Source organism: Neofelis nebulosa, chromosome 4 (genome assembly GCF_028018385.1).
Source record: "Neofelis nebulosa isolate mNeoNeb1 chromosome 4, mNeoNeb1.pri, whole genome shotgun sequence".
NCBI classification, from domain to species: Eukaryota; Metazoa; Chordata; class Mammalia; order Carnivora; family Felidae; genus Neofelis; species Neofelis nebulosa.
In genome coordinates, this window is record NC_080785.1 from 14,716,938 (window position 1) to 14,740,487 (window position 23,550).

The window sequence follows — 23,550 nt, forward strand, 5'->3', positions numbered from 1 at the left end:
TGGCTCAGTTAGTTAAGCATCCAACCTTGGCTCAGGTGGTGATCTCCCAGTTCGTGGGGGCTCTGTGCTGATCGCTCAGAGCCTGGAACCTGCTTCGGATTCTATGTCTCCCTCTCACTGCCCCTCCCCCGCTCGTGCTCTGTGTCTGCCTTTCAAAAATAAGTGAACATTAAAACAAATTTAAAAATACATGATCTCTTTTGCTTGTTATGAAAACTCTGTGAGGTAGTATTACTATCCATAATTTTTCTTTGAACATATCTCCAAGGGATCTAGTTGAAGAGAAATGGAGTGACTCGCCCAACGTTGCACAGCTTATATATACGTAGGGTCTCAGTGTGGGGCTTCCACTCCATGATGCCTCTAAACATATGCCAAAATTACAGTAACTTTTTTCCTTTTTCTCCGGCATAAATGTTTCGAACGCATTCACTTTGTGGTCTACTCTGATTTCCAGGTGTTTCTTTGCCTGCAAAATACGTGCCAGGTAGTGGTGTGGAAGAAAAAGGATTGGCGCATAATCAAGAAACTGAAAGTTTAGCTCTAGCTCCGATCGGTGAGACTTCAGGCAAATTACTCACTTTCCTCGGTTATAAAAAGTAGGTTAGATCAGCGATTCTCTGTCGGGCTGGCTGAGATGGGAGCCATAGGGCTTTCCCCATGATAGAAATTACTACGAAATTCAGCTACAAATATCTGATTCAATAATCCTTAACGTGCCTTCCAATTCGCGTAGTTATGATTCCAAAGCATTCTTTCTCTATTCAGTACTTGTTAGCTGTTTTTATCAATCTCACCTCTCATTCAAAAATATTTATTAATGGCCTGTTACGCGCCAGGTACCGTATTGTCTGTTTTTTTTTTTTTTTTTTTTTTTTTTTTTTTTTTTTTGCAGTATTCCTTTCCCGAGGTGTCACTGTCATTTAGAATTTTATCCTTGTCTTCCGAACTTGGGACTCGAAAGCATTCGCATCTACGTCGTGTTATTTATAACACGCCAGAGTCCTTTCCAGTCCTTTCTCCACCCAGCACACTTCACGCTGGTCCCTCTCGGCTCGCTGACATTAATGAATTCCTCTTGAGAACCACCTCCTTCACCTATCAGCGGCTCCATCAACACTAATTCCCTAGCTGGTCGGTGGGAATTGGAGTGGGACGTTTTCGGGTCTGAGGAACTCCCCAGCACACTCGGGCACCTCGGCAGGGCTCGGCGTGCTGTTAAACCCTCGGCTCCGGCCCGCAAAGGTCGCAGGGAGGCTGCTAATGGCCTAAGGATTCTCCCCTCGTCGGGAGGTGGCCCTGGCGGGGCTCTAACTTCCTCGGTTTCCCTTCCCGGCGCACAGACGCAGCGTGTGCCGCTCTCCACTGCGCAGGAACTTCCCCGGCCTCAGCTCGCACTCAGAAACGCCGAAGCCGGCTTTTCGCACGCTCCCGCCGTCCTCCTCCAGTGGCCGCGCTCCCTGCGCCGCCGCGCGTGTCCTCAGGGAGCCTCTGCCTCCCTCCGCCTCCCCCGCCCCGAGTGCCCTTCAGCGGGTCCTCCCTCCCGCCCCCCCCCCCCACAGCGCCCCCGCCCGGCCGACGCGAGGGGAGCGGGGCGCGCGCGCCGGCGGCGGGACGACGTGCGCGAGACGCACGGCCCCGCGCGGAGCGCCGGAAGGAGCCGGGCCGGAGCCTCGCGCGTCGTGCGCGCGCCGCCGCCCGCCCCCAGGCCCCGGCAGCGACCTCGCGCGCGCGCACTGAGGCGCCGCCGCCGCCGCCGCAGCCGCCGCGGCTGCTGCTCCGGCTGCTGCAGGAGGCGGCGCTGGCTGGCGGCTGCGCTCGCTCCAGTCGGCGAGCGGAGCAGCGAGCGAGCGTGTGTGTGTTTTTTAAAGATGGCCGGAGCGGCGGCGGCGGTGGCCGCGGGAGCAGCAGCTGGAGCCGCCGCGGCAGCCGTGTCGGTGGCGGCTCCGGGCCGGGCCTCGGCGCCCCCGCCGCCCCCGCCGGTGTACTGTGTGTGCCGGCAGCCGTACGACGTGAACCGCTTCATGATCGAGTGCGATATCTGCAAGGACTGGTTCCACGGCAGGTAAATAAACCCCCTCCAGCCCCGCCGCCGCCGCCGCCGCGGACGGCCACGGGCCAACCGCCGCCGCCGCCGCGCCGGCCGCCCGCGCCCCCCTCCGCCCGGCCGCGGCGCCGAGCGCCGAGGGGCCCCAGCTCCGAGCCCCCGGCCCGGGCAGCGGGGCGCGCGGGGCCCCGGGCTCGCCGGGCGCTGGGCGGGCTGAGGGGGGCTGGTGGGATCTCCCGGCCGGGAGAAGAGTCGCCACAACAAACGGGAACAAAGGGGGCCGGCCGAGAAGTTGGCAGGGGGAGACCGGGGCGAGGGGACGCGGCCGGGGCAGGCGCCGGCGGAGGCGGCGGGCGGAGCGCCGGCGGGGCCCGCCGCCCCTCGCGGCGCCCGCAGCCCGGCCGCCGCCCCGCCCGCCCGGGGCTCCGGCCCGGAGTCGCCGCCCGGCCGGCCGCCCTGCTCGGCTGGCCGCAGCGCCTTCCTTCCGGGCGGCGACCGGCTCGCCCCAGCTCAGGGTCTCCAGAATTTGCCCTCTTCCCCTCCCCCTCCGCGGTCCCCGTCGCGCCCCCTTCCCCGGTCTTTATCAAACTTCCTCGGCCGCGGGACACTGGGACGGGGGCGTCGGCAGCGCCAGCCCGGCGAGGCTCCGAGGAGTAAACAGAGCAACAGATGAGGCACTCTCGGGGACTTAAAAGATGCCAGTCGGAAGTTTGGGGCCGGGGGTCCCGGGCGGGGCGGCAGGTCGGCTCTGACCGTGCCCCCCACCCGCCACCCCAGCACACCCGGTCCTGGCGGGGGTGGAGTGGTCAGCGGGGCCCGAACGACAGCCTCTGGTCCCCAACCCCCTGAGTCGCCCCTGCGCCGCAGCTCAAACTTTACAAAGAGTGAAATTTCCCGTCGCCCAAGGAGCCGGCGACACCCGGACGGCCGGGGGCTCGCATCCGGGGGGCCTGGTGCGGGCGAACTTTGGCCGGCCGGTGGGCACTTTGGGTCGGGTGGCGGGGGCGGCGAGCGTCGCCCTCTGCCTCCGCAGCCGCCTGCGTTTCGGGTTTGACGTTTGTGAGAGCTCGGGCCGCCTCCGCAGCCAAGCCGTCGACTCGTGTGTTTTGTAATCAAAGTGTGAGGCTAATAAAGGGCGGCGCCACAGCCTCTTGACTCCGGCGTGGGAGGGATTCGCAGGCATTTAAACAAAGAAACTAGTTGGGGTTGGGCTCCCAAAGTCCTTATTTGGGTGTTGTGGCAAAGCCTGCGGTCACCTTTAGGTGAAGCAGGTTACGCGAGCACCGTTTGGCGTTGTATCTTGGCGAGAGTACGCTCACGGCTAATAGCAGATATGGTGACTGTGATTGTAGGAAGTGTCCTTTGATTGACAGCAGGACATTTAAATACAGCCTCCGCTCCCCCTCCCCAATTTTACAGAAACACTGCACGACCAGGCCAGATGTCTTAGTCTCCCTCTACTGGCCCTGGGAGAGAAAACCGCTTCTGTTACAGCGTTCTTTTCAGTGTTTAGTGCTAGGTACAGTTAGTTTTACTTAATCTTCAAGTAGTTTTATTTAATCAGGTTGCACAATTCTGACAGCGACAACAATGACCCCCCCCCCCCCCCCGCCAAATTGTCACTGTAAAAGAAGGACAGCGTCCTAATTTTGTATATCAGGTAATCTTTCACAGTCTGGTCTATGCTAAGGGAATATTATTACAACTTTGGAACATGTAATTAAGAATAAATTATCCAGCGTTCTTTTTTATTATTCCAAAGCGATTTTTTTTCTGTATTTTGATTATATGTAAAGCCGAAATTTGAACATACCAAATTTTGCCAGTTCTATTTCTATATCCTCTGTTCCCATAACATATTCTAGGCAACCGGAGTAGATTATCCAAAAATCTAGGTTACATATAGAATAAAACCAGGATCCCTGGTGATTATGTAAATAGTTACTTTTTTCAAAAAACTATTTTAGCTGCATAAGAAATTTGTTCTATTGTGCGATGTAGAGATGTGATACATTAATAAATTTTAGACTAGAATTTTCTTAAATCTTAATTTAGGCAATTTAACACTATAGCCATGAAAAGCTGCAGGTAGGTTATGGAGAATTTTGTAACATTTAAGTATAAATTTGAAAACAGAAGTTTGAAGGGAAAATAAAGAGGGCATATATTGAAGGAGGGAGAGTGAGACCAAAACATAAATTTATCACATAAATTTGTGTGACTTCATATCTGTGGAAGTGACTCTGAAATGTTTTGTTTTGTTTTGTTTTGTTTTGTTTTTTGACCAGCAGTCCTTGAGAATTTTAATGTGGTTCAGATGTCACAAGTTAGAAAATTTAGTAATAACGCCCTGCCATGCAAAAGCAACATCATCTTAGCAAGTTTCTTAATCAAGTATGGGTAATTTGGGCAACATTTGAGAAAATAATGTTTATTGTACCATAAAAATGAGTGGTGGTTTTCTTGAACACCTCAAAATATTCTTTATGTATTAATTATTAAATATCATTTGCTGAAGTGAGAATTGGCCACTCAGATACTAAGGTATAGTTTTAATCTTCATGCTCCACTTTCCTTTGGTTTCCAGGAGTGGTCTATCTGCAGAGGAGGAGGGAGTGGGAGGGCTGATACAGAGAATTACCTTTACCAGGATAATTTCTTGATGATTTTATTTCTTTAAGTAGAAGAATTTTTTGAACTCAAGGGATCAGCATTTTGGTATAAATTTGAGTTTACTCTATCTGGAGTTTCTGACATCTGGAAATCTGAAAAGTTTTTGCCCTCATTTAGCCTGACAGGGAAAGAGAGGCCCTTCCTTCATGCATTTCAGCCAGGCGGCAGAGTGGGTGGAACCAGCTTCCTCCACGTTTGAAGCTGTTGAACTACCGTATCCTTGGTGTTCAGGAATTCTTTCACTCCTCCTCTGGCTAAGCCTTTTTTCTAAGTGGGCGGGGAAAAGAACACTTGCCAGGGTACAATGTGTAATTGATATCCTAAGGATGGTGAGCTGAAGAATTAACAGGATTTTCTTATGAAGGTTCCTTCCAGCCTAGAGATGGAGTTCTTCCTCTCGGGAGTCCTTGGTGGAAGTAAGACAATGGAGATCTTTCCTGATAATGTCTCACCCCCTGATCTCTAGGCTCGAGGTCTTTCACATAGTACTCTCAATTTCATCCTATACAAAACTGCGTCACTGCCCTAATTAAATTGGATTATATCTTCTGTCTCCCCGTAAGAATGTAAACACCTTTGTTTACTAGTCCTTTTAGTGTTGTATTCTCTTTGATTGACAAAATCAATATAGAAAAAATGGGGAGTACAGAAAAATATCAAGAGTACGAAAGTACCCATGTCTTCCAGGGATTACCACTATTTTAACATTTAAGGGATATGCATAGATTTAAAAAACTGGAATTCATTTTATTCATTCCACTGTTAACTTTGCTAACATATATTTTTTCCTGTGTCTGTAATGTTCTTTAAAAACAGTTTCAGTGGCTGCATAATGTTTAATTTCATAGAGGTACAGTATGTTTTCACATCATTCCCCTTTTAGTTTTTTACCTTATTTACTGCTACTACTTGCAATTCCTAATGATGGATGGTTGACATCCTTCTAAACCATTGTGAGCATCTCTAATTATGTCCATAGAATAAATCACATGCATTAATACATGCAAAACACTTAGAAGTCTGGCACTTGTAAGTATCCGATAAGAAATTTCCTTGAAGTAGAATTATTCGTCTCAGGGCACAGATATTTTCAAGCTTCTGGTGCCTATTGCCACATTGTCCTCCAGAAAGGTTATTCCAGTTTACACTCTCACCAGCACTGCCCACTTCTAGTTCCCTGTGTCATCCATAGTCTAAAGTATTATTAAACCCTTCCCCCAGAACCAATCAAACATTTTGCCAGTCTGCAGATAATATTTCCACCAAAAGACATACTGAAGATTGTTTGCAGCTGTACTATTCATATTATCTCCAAACTGAAACAGCCTGAATGTCATCAACAGTGGATTTGATAAATTGTGGTATATTCATAGGAGAGAGTGCTACCCAATGATTAAAAAAGGAACGCACTATTGATGCATGCAATAACATGGGCAAATGTCACAGATATAAAGTTGAATGAAAGAAGCCAGGCACAAAAGCAACTACTGTTTGAACCTACTTATATGAAGTTCAAGTACAGGAGTAATTGGGTGAGAGAAGTCAGACTGGTGCTTACCTCTCTGGGGCTATTTACTGAGAGGAGAGCCAACCAAGAGAGCTTCTGAAGTTCAGGAAATGTTGTGTATCTTGATCTTGGGTGGTGGTTACATAAATGTACGCAGTTGTAAAAATTCACTGAGATGTATGTGCACTGGAGATCTTTCTTTTTAAGTTTACTTATTTTGAGAGAGAGAGAGAGGAAGGGAGAGAATATGAATGAATGAATATGAATATATACTGGGCAGGCTCCACATTGTCAAGGGCAGAGCCTGCCCAGTGTAGGGCTCGAATCCACCGACTAACTCGGAGATCATGACCTGAGCTGAAGTCGGATGCTTAACCGACTGAGCCCCTTGGGCTCCCCTAAATAATTGTCTTTTTTTTTTTTTTTTTTAAACACGAGAGAGAGAGAGAGAGAGAGAGAGTGCACATGCACATGAGTGAGGGGCAGAGGGAGAAAGAGACAGAATCTTAGACAGGCTCTGAGCTCAGCGTGGAGCCCAACTTAGGGCTCTATCCCATGACCCTGGGATCATGACCTGAGATGAAGTCAAGAATCAGCTGCTCAACCAACTGCACCACCCAGGCGCCCCCTGCACTGGAGATTTTTTAAAAACGATTTTATTGTTGAAGTGTACTTCAAAATTTAAAAAGTTAATAATTGGCCAATTTGGTAGCTGATGTATGGTATTTTGCGATTTTTTTTCTTGTCCCCGTCTTTAATGGGATTGCCGCCTGTGTTTTATTGTTAAGTATGATGTTAGCTTTGGCTCGGGGTTTGTGGTATGCGTGGTGCTGTTCTTGGTGCTAGGAGTATAGCAATGAAGAAGATGTTCCTTGCTGTCTTGTAACTTATATTCTAGTGGGGGAAGATAGATAAGTATATATTACAAAAGACAAGGAAATTGACCTAGGAAAAAAGAAAGGCTGGGAAGTAGTATAAAAGGCCGCTTTTATATGGTGTGATTATGGAAGGCCTTGAGGAGACATTTGAACACAAGAATATTTTTTATTTTGCTCAGGTATATTTTGAATAGAGGAGTAAACGATTTGACTTAACCTTTAAAAGCTTCATTCTGGCTGCTATGTGGAGAATAGACAGAGAGGCAAAGGTGACAGGCAGACCAGGAAGACGGCTGTTGTAATCATCCAGGTGAGAGGACTTTAAAAGTTGGAATCAATTTTGGTAATTTTCAGATGTCATAAAAGAATGAATGAAAAGCTTCGTTTATGAGAAAAGAAAAATTTTATCTAGAATAGTGCTATTTGGTAGCAGTTTCTCAGGTCCTCACCTGAAGTCATTGGAGTCCTGGAATTCACTCAGACACTATTGAATGCTTTATACCAAGTGCTAGGCACTGTTGTGTTAGATGTATTAATTAGCTCATCTATTTCTCATAGTCACCTTGCTGGATAAGGGTTATTGTTATCCTTATTTTACAGATGGGATCTGAGGGTTAGAGAGGTTACTAACTCTTCCAGCGTCCAAAGCTAGAAGGTCTTAGAGCTAGCATCTGAATTCAGGTGAGCTGACTCCTGAGCTCGCTCTCTTGACCAGTAGTGGGCGGTATTGGGTTTCTTCCCCCTTGTCTGTTTTTATCCTGGGATGGGGTGAGGGGGGGCATTGGTGGAATAGATGGAACAGTTTCCAGAGAGATACATCTATAAACATTGTACTTTTGTTTTTGTTCTTTATTAAGTTATTGTCTTTGGCATGAATATATTAAAAACGGTCATAACTGCTTTGGGAGTGGCACTTATAAAATATTTGAGAAGTTTTATAACTTTGTTTTCATGCTTGTTATAATGGATTTCTTATTTTTATTTACTTCTTTATTTCTTGTTACTTTATTACTTTTTACATTAGGGATAAAAATTATTTTTAAAATTTATTTTATATATCTTCTTAAAGGTGAAATTACTTCTAGTGTTACGACATAAACTTACCAGGTGAACGTGTATTTCCCTATAAGAAAATGAAAAGCCCATTTGAGGAACTTATCAATATCTTTTTTTTCCAAAGTTTTATTTATTTATTTTGAGAGAGAATGAGCATGCATGCGCATGAGTGTGTGTGTGTGGGGGGGGGGTAGGGATAAAGGGAGGGAGAGAGAATCCCAAGTGGGCCCCAAGCTATCAGTGCAGTGCCTGACTCAGGGCTTGAAATCATGAACTGTGAGATCATGACCTGAGCTGATACCAAGAGTCAGGTGCTTAACCAACTGAGCCACCCAGAAGCCCCCGCCGCCCCCCACCACCCCGCCACTTTCTTTTTGAGATGACAGTTTATCATAAGAAAATATATGAGCATTCTTTTCATGTGTTTGACTTATAAAAGTGAATATATGTGTACTTGATTTTGCTATTGAACAAAATCTGTTTTGATGTGGGAGTCATCTCGGGCTGCTTGGAGGCAGTGACATAGTTCTCTCATCAACTTTTTTTTTTTTCTTTTTTTTTCTTTTTTAACTCTCAGTTTGGGGAAGATTTCTGCTTGGTATGCTCTCATATCCTGTGTTCTTAGGTATGAAATTGATTTTACTGAATATCCAAGGGGAAGAATGCCTTTATATTTGATCTGAAATGGGGATTTAAGAATAATGGAACAGGTGTAGAGGAATTTGATGATGAAGCAAGCTTTACTTGGTTTGAGCAATTCAAACCCCACAATAATTTGCACAGCTTTTGAACAGTTGACCAGTGTTGATCTTGCAGCTGCTACCAAGTTTCAGATTCTTTTTGGAAGTGACATTTTGTTACTATAGTGATTGTTTACTTTTCCATTAATATTATTAGTATTATACTTTTCCATTAATTATGGTGTGAATTAATAGAAACTTGGATGATTTTTGTGTGTGTTTCTCTGAGTCCTGGTTCCTTTTATTGGAGACTGGTTTTTAGAAAGGAAGGTCTGGCATTAGATGGGCTTTTTGCTTGTAGGCGTTCTCCATGACCAAGCTAGGAAATTTATTATGCATACACAACTGTATTTGTTTCTGTTCCATCTATCTGTATGTTTTAAAACCTATGAGTTTTCATAATCATAACTTTGATGCTAATTTAATACTACAGAGTTCAGTTTAGCCTTCTCCCTTTCCTTACTTTTAACTTTTTTTTTTTTTTTTTTTTTTTTTAATTTTTTTTTAATGTTTTTTATTTATTTTTGGGACAGAGAGAGACAGAGCATGAACGGGCAGAGAGAGAGGGAGAGAGAGAGGGAGACACAGAATCGGAAACAGGCTCCAGGCTCCGAGCCATCAGCCCAGAGCCTGACGTGGGGCTCGAACTCACGGACTGCGAGATCGTGACCTGGCTGAAGTCGGACGCTTAACCGACTGCGCCACCCAGGCGCCCCACTTTTAACTTTTTTGTCCAGCAGTGGGTTGGACAGTCTAGCTCTTATTATCTCCAATATAGTTATGTTTTCTTCCATCCTAGTATATACATAAAGTAGTTCTAGAATTGCTAAACCACACTGTTGTCATAGATTTACTAACTAAATTATAGCATTTATTTGTGGTTCTTTTTGTTTTTAGCCTTATACCTACAATATCTTTAGCTTTATAATATCAAATATGTATCTATAATATCTAGCCTATACTTTCTAGCTATCTATAACATCTAGTCAAACACTGTTTTCCACACTTAGGTTCTGTTCTTTTATCCCCCAATTTAGTGTGTCATGTCATTTATTTGTAATACAGTTGGGTTTATATGTTACTATTTGTGTTGCATTTTGGTTTCCTCCCACATCCTGGTTGGTTTAATTGTTGGTTTATACTTTGAGTATGTAAAGTCTTACCATGATTCTGAGAAGTCAGAGTTACGTGAAAAGGTGTACTCAGAAGGGTCACACCCTGTTCATCTCTCCAGTACCTTTGCATCTCTTTTCCAGCTACCTCTCTTTAGTTTCTGATTTATCCGTTGTGGAGTTTTTGTTTTCCCACAAAATGTGGGAAGATTAATGTGTATTTTCTTGTATCTATTTCCTTTACACACAGGGTGGCTTATGATGAGTACTCTTCTTTGTTTTTTTTTCACTTAAGAATACATACTGGAAATCATTCCATGTCCGTTCATAGAGCTCTTCCTTATTCTTTTTAACAGCTGTATAGTACTCCTTTGTGTGGATGTTCCCTGTTTTATTCATCCATTCTCTTGTATATGGGCAGTTAGATTGTTTATAGTATTTTGTGATTACAAATGGCTACCAAAAAAGTATGACCTTGTGCATATGTATTTTCATATTGTTGGAGGTATATTCAGGTTAGATTAGCAGAAGTAGGTTTACTTGGTCAAAAGATAAGTGCATATATTGTTTGTTAAGATTACCAGATTTCCCTCCAGAATTGTTGCACCATTTTGCAGTTCCACCAGCAGGATATGAGAGTGCATCTTTCCCCATGTTCTTGCCATCAGAATGTTGTCATGTTTTTTAATCTTTGCCAATCTGATAGGTGAAAAATAGTATCTCTGTGTGTTTCCCTAATTATAAATGAGTTTAAACAACATTTCATATATTTGAGGGCATTTTCTTTTTTTGAAGATTGTTTATAACTTTTTCTGACTCTGTCAGGTTTTTGGAGCTCTTTACATTTTAGGAATGTTAGCCCTTTGTGGCATATGTAAATATTCCTTCCATGGTCATAGTTATTTTTATAATTTTGCCTGTGGTGATGTTTTTTATGCCATGCAAATGTACACACACACACACACACACACACACACACACACACACATCACATATATAGTCTTATTTACCAGTCTTTTATTGGTTCTGGATTTTGAGTCATAATTAGCAAGCTTTTCTCTACCCCAAGGTTAAAAAGGATTTTAACGGTTTTCTTTGAGAACTTGTATGGTTCTTTGTTCTTTTACATTTATATCCCTAATACATTTGGAAGTTATTCTTGTATATGGTATGAAATAGGGATATAGTTTTATTTTTTTCTAAATAAATTTTCCTAACTGTCGCAGCACTATTTATTGAAAAGTTCTTATTTGCCCCAGTAATTTGACATGCTACCTTTATCAGATATTGAAATTCTGTATATATGTGAATCAGTTTCTCCCCTTTCTGTTATTTTCCACTGATCTGTTTATCTACTTTTATACCACTACCATACTTTTAAGTATGGCTTTTATTGTATGTTTTAAAGTCTGGTAACACCAGTCCCAGCCTTGCAGTTAGTTATTTTCAGTGTTTTTGTGGCTATTCTTGGGGGTGTATTTTTCCATATGAACTTCAGGAGCAACTTGTCTAATTTCATTAAAAGCTTGTTGATTATTTGAAAGCAAGAAACAGACTCTTAATTATAGAGAACAAACTGATGGTTACCGGAGGAGGGTGGATAGGTGAAATAGGTGATGGGGATTTAAGGAGTGCCCTTGTTGTGATGAGCATTGGGTGATGTATGGAGTTGTTGAATCACTACATTGTATACCTGAAACTACTATAACACTGTTATGTTAACTAATTGGAATTAAAATTAAAAGTTAAAAAAAAAAAGGCTTGTTGATATTTTACTGGTATTACATTGAATTCCTAAATTAGGGAGAATGGACATTGTAATCCCAAGAACAGGGATGTCTCTTTATTTAGGTCTACTTAATGTGACTATCAGATACGTTTAAATGGTTTTTTTTTTTTTCTGAAGATTTTGCAAGTTTATAAGTTTATTCCTGTATATTGTTTTCTTTGTTACTGTTGTAAATGGGCTTTTCTCTATCATTTGCTTGCTAATTGGTTATTGGTTGTATATATGAAGATTTGACTTTGGGAGTTACTTTTATTTCCAGCTATTTTACTAAAAGAATTGTTTGAGTTCGTTGTATTATCAGTTCACTAGAGGTCCCTATCATACCTATTCTGCCTCTAAATGAATTCTCTTATCTAATTGTACAGGCTTATCCCACTTGCAATATTAAATAGTGGTGGAGATAGTGGACATCCTTTCTTTGTTCTTGATTTTAGTGGAAAGGCCTCTGTTTCTTCATTAAATTAGATACTAGCTTTAGGCATAATTTATCCTATTAAGAGTCTCTTAGGTTTTTTTTTTTTTAATGTTTTTATCGTGAATGAATATTGAATTTGTCAAAAGACTTCTTCAGCATCTATGAAGACAACCGTATGCTTTCCCTCTTAGATCTGTTAATATACACATAACATATTTTTAAGTGTACCTTATCATTAGCTGGATGGGAAGAATAGCCTTGTGGGAAAATATTCTTCACTACAGTGTTCACTAGTGGATATTTAAGTTGTATTCCTGTGATGCTTTGTACTTAAGTTTAAAAATATTCTTATGTGGGTCTTGAGAAACTTAACAGAAAACCATGGGGGAAGGGAAGGGGAAAAAAATATAGTTACAAACAGAGAGAGAGGGAGGCAAACCACAAGAGACTCTTAAGTACAGAGAACAAACTGAGGGTGGAGGGGGGAGTGGGGAGAGGGAAAATGGGTGATGGGCATTGAGGAGGGCACTTGTTGGGATAAGCACTGGATGTTGTATGTAAGCCAATTTGACAATAAATTATATTTAAAAAGAAAGGTAAAAATATTATTCTTATCTAAATTTTAAAATACCACTGCTTTTGGTCATTTTTAGTATTAAACAAAATTGATGAATCGAAGCGACATAAAGGAACAGATATACACTGAGCAACTAAATGAATATAATAGGAATCTCTAAAGCATTATTAATGATTCAGGAATATCTCTAAAGCAGCATTTTCTAATCTGTGTTTTGTGAACCCCCGGGGTTTAAAGTATCCTGGGAGTTTCTTTTAATTTGTCTTGGAAAAAGAGGAATAGCGTGTGTGTGTGTGTGTGTGTGTGTGTGTGTGTGTGTGTGTGTGTTTAATGCATTAGTTTGAGTGCCTCTGAGTGACATTCATTGGATAGTTAGTGGAAATCAGTTGAATGTTACCAAGATTGAGTTACTGGGTTGGCTTGTCATTCAGCTGAGTGCTGCTAGTTACCATGATGGTCTTGACTTTAATTTTTGTTTTTTCTAGAGAAGATTTCAAACATACACAAAAGTAGACCGAATAATACAATGTGCTCCCAGGTAACCATCACTATGCTTCAGTGATTATCAGTTCATGACCAGTCTTGTTTCATTGAACTCTCCCTCTTCCCTTGCATTTTTTGTATTAAGATTTAAAAAAACTTTTAAGTAATCTCTCGCCCAAAACATGGGACTTGAACTTACAACCCCGAGATCAAGAATTGCATGCTCTACTGAACCAGCTAGGCGCCCCTGCATTTAGTTATTTTGAAGCAAATTCATGACAAATCATTTGTGAATATTTTAGCATGTGTATCTGTAAGATAAGGCATCTTATAGAAAAATACTGTATCACAACTAAAAATAATTGACAATTCCTTAATTTCATGAAATAGTCATTGTTCAAATTTTCACTTGTCTCAAAAATGTCATTAACTTTTTTTTTTTTTACTGTTTGTTTGAATCAGGATCCAAATATAGTCCACAAGTCTTTTAATCTGTAGCAGTAGTTCTCAACTGGATAGGTTTTGTCCCCCACCAGAAGATACTTGGGAATATCTAGAAACACTTTTGGTGGCACCGGGGTTTGGGGCCGGTGGATGGAGAGGGGGGATTGCTGCTGGAGTCGAGTAGGTAGAGGGCAGGGATGCTGTTAAACATCCGTGCACAGCATGGCCCCCACGAGAAAGAATTATCCATCCCTAAGTGTCACTAGTGCTGCTTTTGGAAAACCCTCATCTACAGATTTTCCTCATGTCTCTTATTTTCCCCTTGCAGTTTGTTTTTGGTCAGCAGTGCTCTTTTATCCTGCAAAGTTTTCCACTTTCTGGATTTTGCTTATTACATCCCTGCTGCATCTTTTAACATATTCTTCTCTTTCCTGTAAATTGGTAGTTGGATCTAGAGAAGCTTGATCAGATTCAGTTTTTTCCCTTCAAGAATATTTTATAGGGGTGCCTGGGTGGCTCAGTCCGTTAAGTGTCCAACTCTTCAGTTCGGCTCAGGTCATGATCTCGTGGTTCATGAGTTCAAGCCCTGCATTGGGCTCTGTCCTGACAGTGCGGAGCCTGCTTGGGATTCTCTCTCTGTCTCTCCCTCTGCCTGTCACTCTTTCAAAATAAATAAATAAATAAATTTAAAGAATATTTTATAAGTGGGAGGTATAGTCTTCCATCAGGAAGCATAAAATGTTTGATTTCTCTTTTTGTCATGTTTACTGCCATTGACCAATGTCAGTATCCATTCATTTATTTATGAGTGGTTCCAAAATGATGATAATTTACTTACGTAATTCTTTTTTATTTACTAGTTAGAATACTTCCGTAAAGAGAAGATTTTTCTTTTTTTTTTTTTTAATTTTTTTTTTTAACGTTTATTTATTTTTGAGACAGAGAGAGACAGAGCATGAACGGGGGAGGGTCAGAGAGAGGGAGACACAGAATCTGAAACAGGCTCCAGGCTCTGAGCTGTCAGCACAGAGCCCGACGTGGGGCTTGAACTCATGGACCACGAGATCATGACCTGAGCCAAAGTCGGCGGCTTAACCGACTGAGCCACCCAGGCTCCCCAAGAGAAGATTTTTCTTTATCTACCCCTTTGGTTACCTAGTGGTATAGTTTGTGTAGGAGAGGCGGAATTAACTGTTTCTTTCCCTTTATCACTAGTTTTGGAATTAATCGGCTTATTAGCATTCTTTATTGATTATTCGTTAAAGAATTATTTTAATGTATAACATTTATCAGCTTTAAGCGATATAGGGAGGTAAAAAGATGAATACAAGAAAGGGTTCATATCTCCTTTGACCACATACCCTGTAATTAAAAAAAAAAAACCAAAAAAATCTAGTGAGAAATTCAAGCAGTATAGAAAGATGAAAAAATGAGAAGTGAAAATCTCTTGTCTCCTTCCTACAGTCCACTTCTCCAGCAGTAAACAACATTGACAGTTTTGAGTTACCATCCAAGAAGGCGGACGTCATACAGTACAGATGATTCTATACTGTGCTCTTTTTTTTTTTTTAATGTTTATTTATTTTTGAGAGAGGGAGAGTGAGAGAGTGTGAGACACAGAATCTGAAGCAGGCTCCAGGCTGTCAGCACAGAGCCTGATGTGGGGCTTGAACTTACAAACGGTGAGATCATGACCTGAGCCGAAGTTGGATGCTTAACCGACTGAGCCACCCAGGTGCCCCTGTACTGGCTCTTTTTCATTTATTAAAATATCCTGGAGGTTGAGGAGAGCTTTTTGTAACAGCATAACAGGTATTTCATTCTTCTTAAATGGCTGCATAGAATTCCATTCTGTGAATTTCCCATAATTAACCTGGTTCTCTGATGATGGATTCTTCATCTGGTTTCTCTGTTTCTTTTCTTTCTTTTCTTCTTAGTACCTAACTGTGCTGTAGTATATGTTATTTTTGTATGTTTATCTTTATTCTTGACAAGCATTTGGGTAGCCTTAAGATAAGTTCCTAGTGTTACACATTTTGAAATTTTTTTTATCTGTAGCCATATTTTATTTAAAAAAATTTTTTTTAAGTTTATTTATTTAGAGAGAGAGAAAGAGAACGAGCTGGGGAAGGGTAGAGAAAGAGGGGGACAGAGGATCCAAAGCCGACTCTGCTCTGACAGCAGAGAGCCCTATGTAGGGCTCGAACCCACAAAATAACGGGACTGTGACCTGAGCCGAAGTCAGATGCTTAACTGCCTGAGCCAGCTGGGCGCCCCTGTAGTCATATTTTAAAATTTATGTTCTAAGGGGAATGTTGAGCACAACCAGGAAGCAGAAGGAACACTGATACTAAAATATAAGTTTGGTGAGCTTAACCCTACTAACTATGCAAATTTAACATACTAATTTACCAAGGCAGTAAGTTGCATTCATCAGCTAATTCTAATAAATCAAAATCAATATTAGAGAACATACAATGACATATCCAAATTGTATTGTATTATGGGGAGGGGGAATAAAACATTTTCAGAATGTTTTGTGAAGAAGTGCAGAACTTCTCTTCCTTTGTAATTTAGAAGTATAGTTTTCCTTGAGCTCAAAACACAGGCATTTCAAATATCTAATAGTGATTCCCATTTATCAGTTAGCAATCATAACAGCCTGACATCATGTGCAGTAAATTATGACCTTGTTCAAGCTGGGAGAACCTATACCATTGTAGATAATTTGGTGGCTTTTTTTCTTTTTTTAATTTTTGTTCATGTTTGTTTATTTTGAGAGAGAGAGAGAGCATGAGCAGGGGAGGGGCAGAGAGAGAGGATCCTAAGCAGGCTCCATGCTGTCAGTGCTTAGCCCGTCATGGGGTTCCATCCCGTGAACTGTGAGATCATGACCTGAGCAGAGTCAAAGGCTTAACCAACTGAGCCACCCAAGTGCTCCAATTTGGTGTTTTTTTGTTTTTTTGTTTTTTTTATGTGCACAAGCTGTTGTCAGATAAGCAGTCACTATTTGACAAAGAAATTGGGATAATGTCCACTGTGGTCCTTTTGATTTATATAGTGTTTTATGGATACTTTAGTATTAACAAATATAAAAAAGAAAATTAAATGGTCCTGGGGATCTGCTTGGAGGTCCTGGAGATATTCTTACTGCTCAGGAACTCCACAGACTATTTAAAAAACAGTAGCAAAAAAACAAAAAACAAAAAAAACCCAACAACTCCACATGAACAAAAGTCAGAACCGAGTGAGTTTGGATAGCATCCTAATTTAGTAAGTGACAAAGTGTGGCACAAGGCACCCTGGAAGCAGAGGCTTTCTGGCCAGTTCCCATCAATGACGTCAGAAACTTTCTGTGGCCTTCTGGGGAGGCCACATCAGAGCCTTCTCCCCCCAGAAACTGCTTTGTGGGTTCATGGGTTTTTCCTCTTCTCTGTGAGCTCCCACACTGCCTCACCTATCACATCACACACACTATATTGGAGACATGTGGTCAGTCCTTTTTACTTCATTGCTTTCTGAAGGAATTGTGGGGTATAAATAGTTTCATCTGCAGATTAGAGGAATTTGAGTCTTTTTACTTAATTTAACTTGTCACAGATATGACTCATATTTCTCTCTTAGAGTCTTCCCTATTTCAGTACTTTTTTAAGGCTGATTTTTTGTGTGCCTGGTTCTTTGAGTCACTTTCTTTTTTTTGCTAGGCTGTCCTTATTTTCTGTATATCAAAGGATCAGATCCCATGGTTACTGGGAGAGCAGAGTCTCTTCTGTTTGACCTAGGGAATTCTTTCCCCAAACCTGCTTTTCCAACCATCCAAATGCCAAGTAGCCTGTGCTGGCCTCCGCTCCCGAATTTTCTTGTTCTTTCCTCTCCCTTTGTGGGCATCCAGCCTGTGGTGGGAGACACTGGATCCCCTGATGTGAAATTCTTCTCGGTGTCCTCATTCCTTGAACCCCTTGTTCTAATTGTTCATCCACAGCCTTTCACACACATCTTTTTCTCAGAATCACCTTGTTGGGGCTGCTCGTCTCTTCGGGAGTGTTACCTGACCCAGGCAGCTTCTCTTACTTCCTGCCAGTCGCAGAGTGCTTGTTTCCAGCCTTAGTCCTGGCCCCAGGCCTGCTGCATGGTTCTTTCACCAGCTCCATGCTTGGAGAAGTTCTTTTGTTTCTCTGGACACAACAGAGGAAGATGATGGCACGGCTTTTTAGGACTTTAAGGTCAAGTGGCGTTAGGGTATGGGTGACTTTTCTTCCCTTTCTGTCTCTTCCTCTCCACCACATCAGTGAGTTTTCATCTTATTGATCACCATCACGGGTTCTGCTGTATCTGTGTACTGCAGTATTTATTTAACATTTTCTTTAAAACAGCTTTAAATGGATTTTGGCTTTTTAAATTTAATTTCGTCCTGAACAAAGGTGTCTGTTAAATCGCATGTTTGCAGTACTCACTACATATTTGAATTTTTGTGAGAAAAGATGTATGTATTGAGATAAAGACTCTTTATCACAGAAAATGTGTATGTGTAAGATTGACAGAAGGGTGGTGGTGATTGATGACAGGGTAATTGCAGACACAGGGAAAGAATACACATTTCCTAAATTTTTTTAAATGTTTATAGAGAGAGAGCATGAGCGGGACAGGGGTAGAGAGAGAGACACACACACACACAGAATCCAAAGTAGGATCCAGGCTCTGAGCTGTCAACACAGACCCAGAAGTGGGGCTTGGATCTATGAACTCTGGAATCGTGACCTGAGCTGAAGTTGGACGCTTAACCGACCGAGCCACCCAGGTGGCCCCAAGAATACACATTTCTTTAAGGGAAGTAAAGGATAGAAGAAGAACTTAACCAAATGAGAATGGCTTCATACAGCAGGAGGCCCAGTGGCAGGACAAGCCGTCCTGGCCTTCAGTTCTCGTGAATGTGTCCTGTTGCCGATGTAACGCCATCTGGGAACTGGATCCCATCAGGTTGTCCAGCCTTTCTAACGATGGTGGCGGTGCTGGGTGGGGTTCTCTGGATTCCTCCCTGATTTAGCGGTGGCCTTGCCTGCCCAGCGAGTAAGAGTAACTGCTCTGAACCACAGCATATCCCTTAGCATTGAGAGCAAGACAGGGTGACTTGAAGATCAGCTGCTCAGATGTACCATCTCCCTAGGAGGCTCTCAAGCCGCTTGATGCAGGTTTGTGTAACTACACTTTGGTAGACCCTGAGCTGGGTCAGTATAGAGTCACTGGAAGCTGTCTGCATGCCCACTGGAAAGAAGGGATCTTTAAATGAGGACATGTAGCATATCTGTTTTGTCAGAACAACACGTATTCTTGAAATAAATGACATTTTTTCCTCTGTAGTGCTTTTTATTCTAGTCATTGTTTTTGAGGGGTCAGTGCGATACATCTTGTATTCAGTCATTTGTATGTGAGCCACAGTTGCCGAAGTTTGCTGTAGTATGGAGAGATCTCTTTTCAGATTTAGGAAATTTCTGGAAATGTAACTTTCCAGAAAGAAAAGGAAACTGCCAAAGTTATTGGGAATTATCTTTAGGTATATTAGATCCTATCCCTTGTCATCTGTTCAGGGACCTGGCTTCAATAATTGTACCCCTTACCCCATATTGTTTTTTCTCATTAGCAAGTAGTATATAACCTTCATTTTTTAAAAATGAAGAAAACATCCTTAACCTGACACTCCCCCTTCGTCTGCAGCCCCCATTTCTTTACTCCCTTTACAGCAAATTCATCAAAAGAAGTGTCCATGTTCACTGTTTCCAATTTTGTTTTTGTTCTTTTTCTCTATCTCTTCTTTGCTAATTAAGGTCCCATTCTCCCTGAACCCAATCGGGCTTTCATCTTTACCACTCTGTGCCAACGGTCTTGTCAAAGTTGCTGGTGAGTTCCCCTTCCGTGGCTTCCAGGGAATCCTTGTGCTGGGTTTTCTCCAGCAAGTCCTTCTTATCTTCCTGATCTTTTAACACTGGAAGATCCCAGGGTTTAGTCCTCAGTAGCTCTCTTTTTCTAGCATTTATCTCATCCGTGACTTCAGCTTTCATCCGTATGTGGATGATTCCTAAATTTTTATCTCCTTCAGAGACCTCTCCCCTGAGCTCTAGTCTTGAATATGTAGTTGCCAACTTTATGTCTCTACTTGGATGAGTTGTAGTAGTAGTAGTCATCCCGCCCTCTAGTGTGTCCACAGTTGAACCCAGAGCTCCCTTCCCAGTCAGCCCTCTCCTCCTCCTGCTACCTTCCCGGCCTCTGTCAATGGCAACACTCCTTCAGGGTGTTCAGGCCAGAATCGTTGGAGTCATCCTTATTTCTTCTCTTAGACTGTGTTTTAAATTCACCAGCAGAACGCTGTTGGCTTACCTTCATGGTCTCATCCCTTCACATCGCTCCCCTTACATAAATTGAGGTTATTGCAGTAGCTTTCTAACTGGTCCCCTTCCTTCTGCTGCCATGGGAACCAGAGTGACACTTTTAAAATATAAGTCAGGTCTTGTGACTCTTCTGCTTGGAACTCTCCAGAGAGTCCCATCTCCCCCAGAGTAAAAGCCTTCTGTGCCTCTAAGAACACCATGTCCTCCACTGCTCCTGCCCAACAGCGTCCCTGCTTTCTTGTTTCTGACACAGGCCGACTTGCCTCAGGGCCCTTGCATTTGCTTTTACTTCAACTCAGAGCATTCTTTCCTCACATACCCCAGGGTCTGTTCCACACTTCCTCTAGGTTTTTTCTCATTGTCATCTTTTCAGCAAGGCCTTCCCTAACTATGGTAGTATAAGATAGAAAATCCCTTACCCTCTGGCACATTTTTTCCCTCTGCAGCACTTGACATCAGACATATACTGTATGGCTGCTTGTTTGTTTTTCTGTCTCCCCAAATAAAATGTAAGCTTCAGGAGTGTAGACACTTGATTTTCTTGATTTTTATCATTGTTACATTTCAGGTGTCCTGATAGTGCTTTGAATGAGTGAATGGCTGAGTCATAGAAGCCATTCTGGGTTCACTCTACGGTATGGAGTTTATCCCTTGATGAAGGAAAGAAGATGTCAAGTGTGTCTTTTACCCACGTACGGTGTTACGGCTGCTAAACTAACAAACCGGTGTTACGGCCTGCACCTCCACCTGCTTGTATTTCTTTTTCTTGCTCTCACCTCCCGTGCTGTACATTGCCCTCGAGGGGTCTCTTTGTGACTTAATCTCTTCTATCTAATCCCAGCTTCCTTTGTTTTCTTTTCTCATTCCTTGAGCCACCCCTCTCCATAACCCCTTCTGTATGCTCCTTTTTCATCCCCCTTGTTCCCCCCTCTCCACGTAATTTAGTGTAGCACTTTCCTCTTAAGCAAAAGTCTCTGGAAATTCCCTAGTCATCACCATGATTTCTTCTTTAATTTAAAAACAGTTCCTGGGGCGGGGTGCCTGGGTGGCTCAGTAGGTTAAGTATCCGGCTTCGGCACAGGTCACGATCTCACGGTTTGTGGGTTCGAGCCCCGTGTCAGGCTCTTTGCTGACAGCTTGGAGCCTGGAGCCTGAGGCTTCAGATTCTGTGTCTCCCTCCCTCTCTCTCTCTGCCCTTTCCCTGTTCATACTCTGTCTCCCTCTCTTTCTGCCCCTCCCCTGCTCACACTCTGTCTCTCTCTCAAACATTAAAAAAAATAAAAAAATAAAATACAATAAAAATAGTTCCTGAAATGGTACTTTTTTCTGTGGAACCTCTCTTAGGATAGCTAAGATATTTTAATCCCTTTTGTCTAAAAGATTGCCCTCTTTCCATCTGCTCCATGTTTCGTTCTTCTACATAATGGTCCAGTCTCATAAGAGATTCAGGGTAGCTGAGCCCAGAGCTGAGACTGCCCTCAGTGGTGGAACAAAATTTGTCTTGAAAATTCATCAACTTTATGTATGTCTCTGGAGCTGATATATAGTATGCTGCTAGGAATGATTATTTTCCCCTCCGGAGAGCTGCCGAGGTCCAGTGATGGTTCTTCCCCTCCTACACAAATCAGTTGTGAATTTCTTCATCAAGTTGGACAAATTTTCTTTAATTTTTGTTCAGAAATATTACTTATTAATATTACATATTAGTGTATTGCATATTACTTAAGTAATTAATATTAGTTATTAGTATTACACATTAGTGTCTTTTACTTAATTTATACCTAGTTACTTATGATAACTTTATTATATTCTACATATATACTTGTTCAGCATTTGTCCCCGAGAAAATGGAGGAATAATAGGGAGAAGGGGGAAGAACTCCATGAGTATTGAGATGAGCATACACGTACCAAGAATGAACAAGTAGGTGCGCACACTAGTGTGACTAGACTGGAATTTTGCATATGTAGCAGGCTCTGTAGGAGCACTACCCTTGTTTCCCCTGGCTCTCTGTGTTTCAGTCTATTTCTATTTGTCTTTATCTCCCTTTTTTTTTCTTAATTTTTAAAGTTTATTTCTTTTGGGACAGAGAGAGAGCGCGCGCGCGCGAGAGCGCACCGGTGAGAGAGCGAATCCCAAGCAGGCTCCACACTGGTGGAGCCCTACACCGGGCTCAAACTCACAAACCATGAGATCATGGCCTGAGCTGAAATCAGGAGTCAGATGCTTAACCGACTGAGCCACCCAGGCGCCCCTCTGTCTTTATCTCTTGAAGACTTCTTGCTGAAAGCACTTGAGACTTGGCCTGAGGACTTTCTCCAGCTGTAGGAGCTCAGCACCTTGCATTTGAAATAGGCTGGAAATGCTGGGAAGTTAATGCCCGGAGGATAGCCATCACCATTGTCTGTTGGGAGACGGGATAAATAACCTTGCTTTCTCTTCCTTTGGATGGGACCATGTCCCTACTACACAGTCTTCCAGCTGTCCCGAAAGGGGTGAATGCTCATTAGGGTTTGCACTGTGGCTTCTTCCTGTCCCACTTTTACACTCCTCTGCTAGTGCTGCCTGTGATCACTGCCATGTGAACATCTGCATTCAGGTTTGTGTATCAGGATCTGCTCTTGGGAGACTCCCACCCAAAGCCGTAGAAAATTATTAATGAGAAGAAGGGTCGTATAATGAGAGATACTAGGTTTGAAAGTAGAGTTTGGATTCCCTTTGTTAAATAGTAAATAACAGGGGCGCCTGGGTGACTCAGTCGGTTAAGCATCCAACTTCGACTCAGGTCATGATCTCACAGTTCATGAGTTGGAGCCCCGCACCGGGCTCTGTGCTGACAGCTCAGAGCCTGGAGCTTGCTTTGGATTCTGTGTCCCCCTCTCTTTCTGCCCCTCCCCTGCTCATTCTTTGTCTCTCAAAAATAAATAAACATTGAAGAAAAATTTATAAAAGATAAATAGTAATGGATTTTTTACCTGATGGTCATATTTGTGTATTAATGCCTGTATAATAAGTGTGCTTTCATTTACTTGTATCTGTGTGCAGATGCACTGGGAAAGTTACCTGCAAAGTACAACATGAAAGCCACTTACCGCATTGAATAGTTTTCTGGTCCTGCTACCTTCAAAAGATGTCTTGTGTGATAAGATTTGACTTTGAAGTTGTTTGCTACTGTTTTAATTTATTTCTCCCTTTCTTTATCCTTTCTGAATCCCTTTTTCAAAATGCTAGAAATATTCTGTAGTGGTAAGTAACCTTTGGCATGGGTCCAGTTGCAATCAAGTGTTAACATTTCACAGATTAATTACCATATAAAAACTAGCAGCCATTTTGCTATCTTTGAGGAATGATGTGGTCTACTGGAATAAAATTTCCCTACAACTGAAGATTCTCCTTGTGAAATGTAGTTGAATGTCCTCAGAAAAGTTGCTCTGGAGATAAAATTC

At 42.5% G+C, this 23,550-nt stretch overlaps 1 protein-coding gene across 1 annotated transcript in view; it reads left to right on the plus strand.

Annotated features, from left to right (window-relative positions):
• Positions 1 to 1,755: 1,755 nt before the first annotated feature.
• The window catches only part of KDM7A (lysine demethylase 7A), an 84,097-nt gene continuing 62,302 nt past the window's right edge, over positions 1,756 to 23,550 (plus strand). Inside the window, exon 1 of the mRNA XM_058724105.1 lies at positions 1,756 to 2,065. Within this exon, the coding sequence (XP_058580088.1) occupies positions 1,872 to 2,065 (194 nt within the window). The 5' untranslated portion in view covers positions 1,756 to 1,871. The remainder of the gene's footprint in view (positions 2,066 to 23,550) is intronic.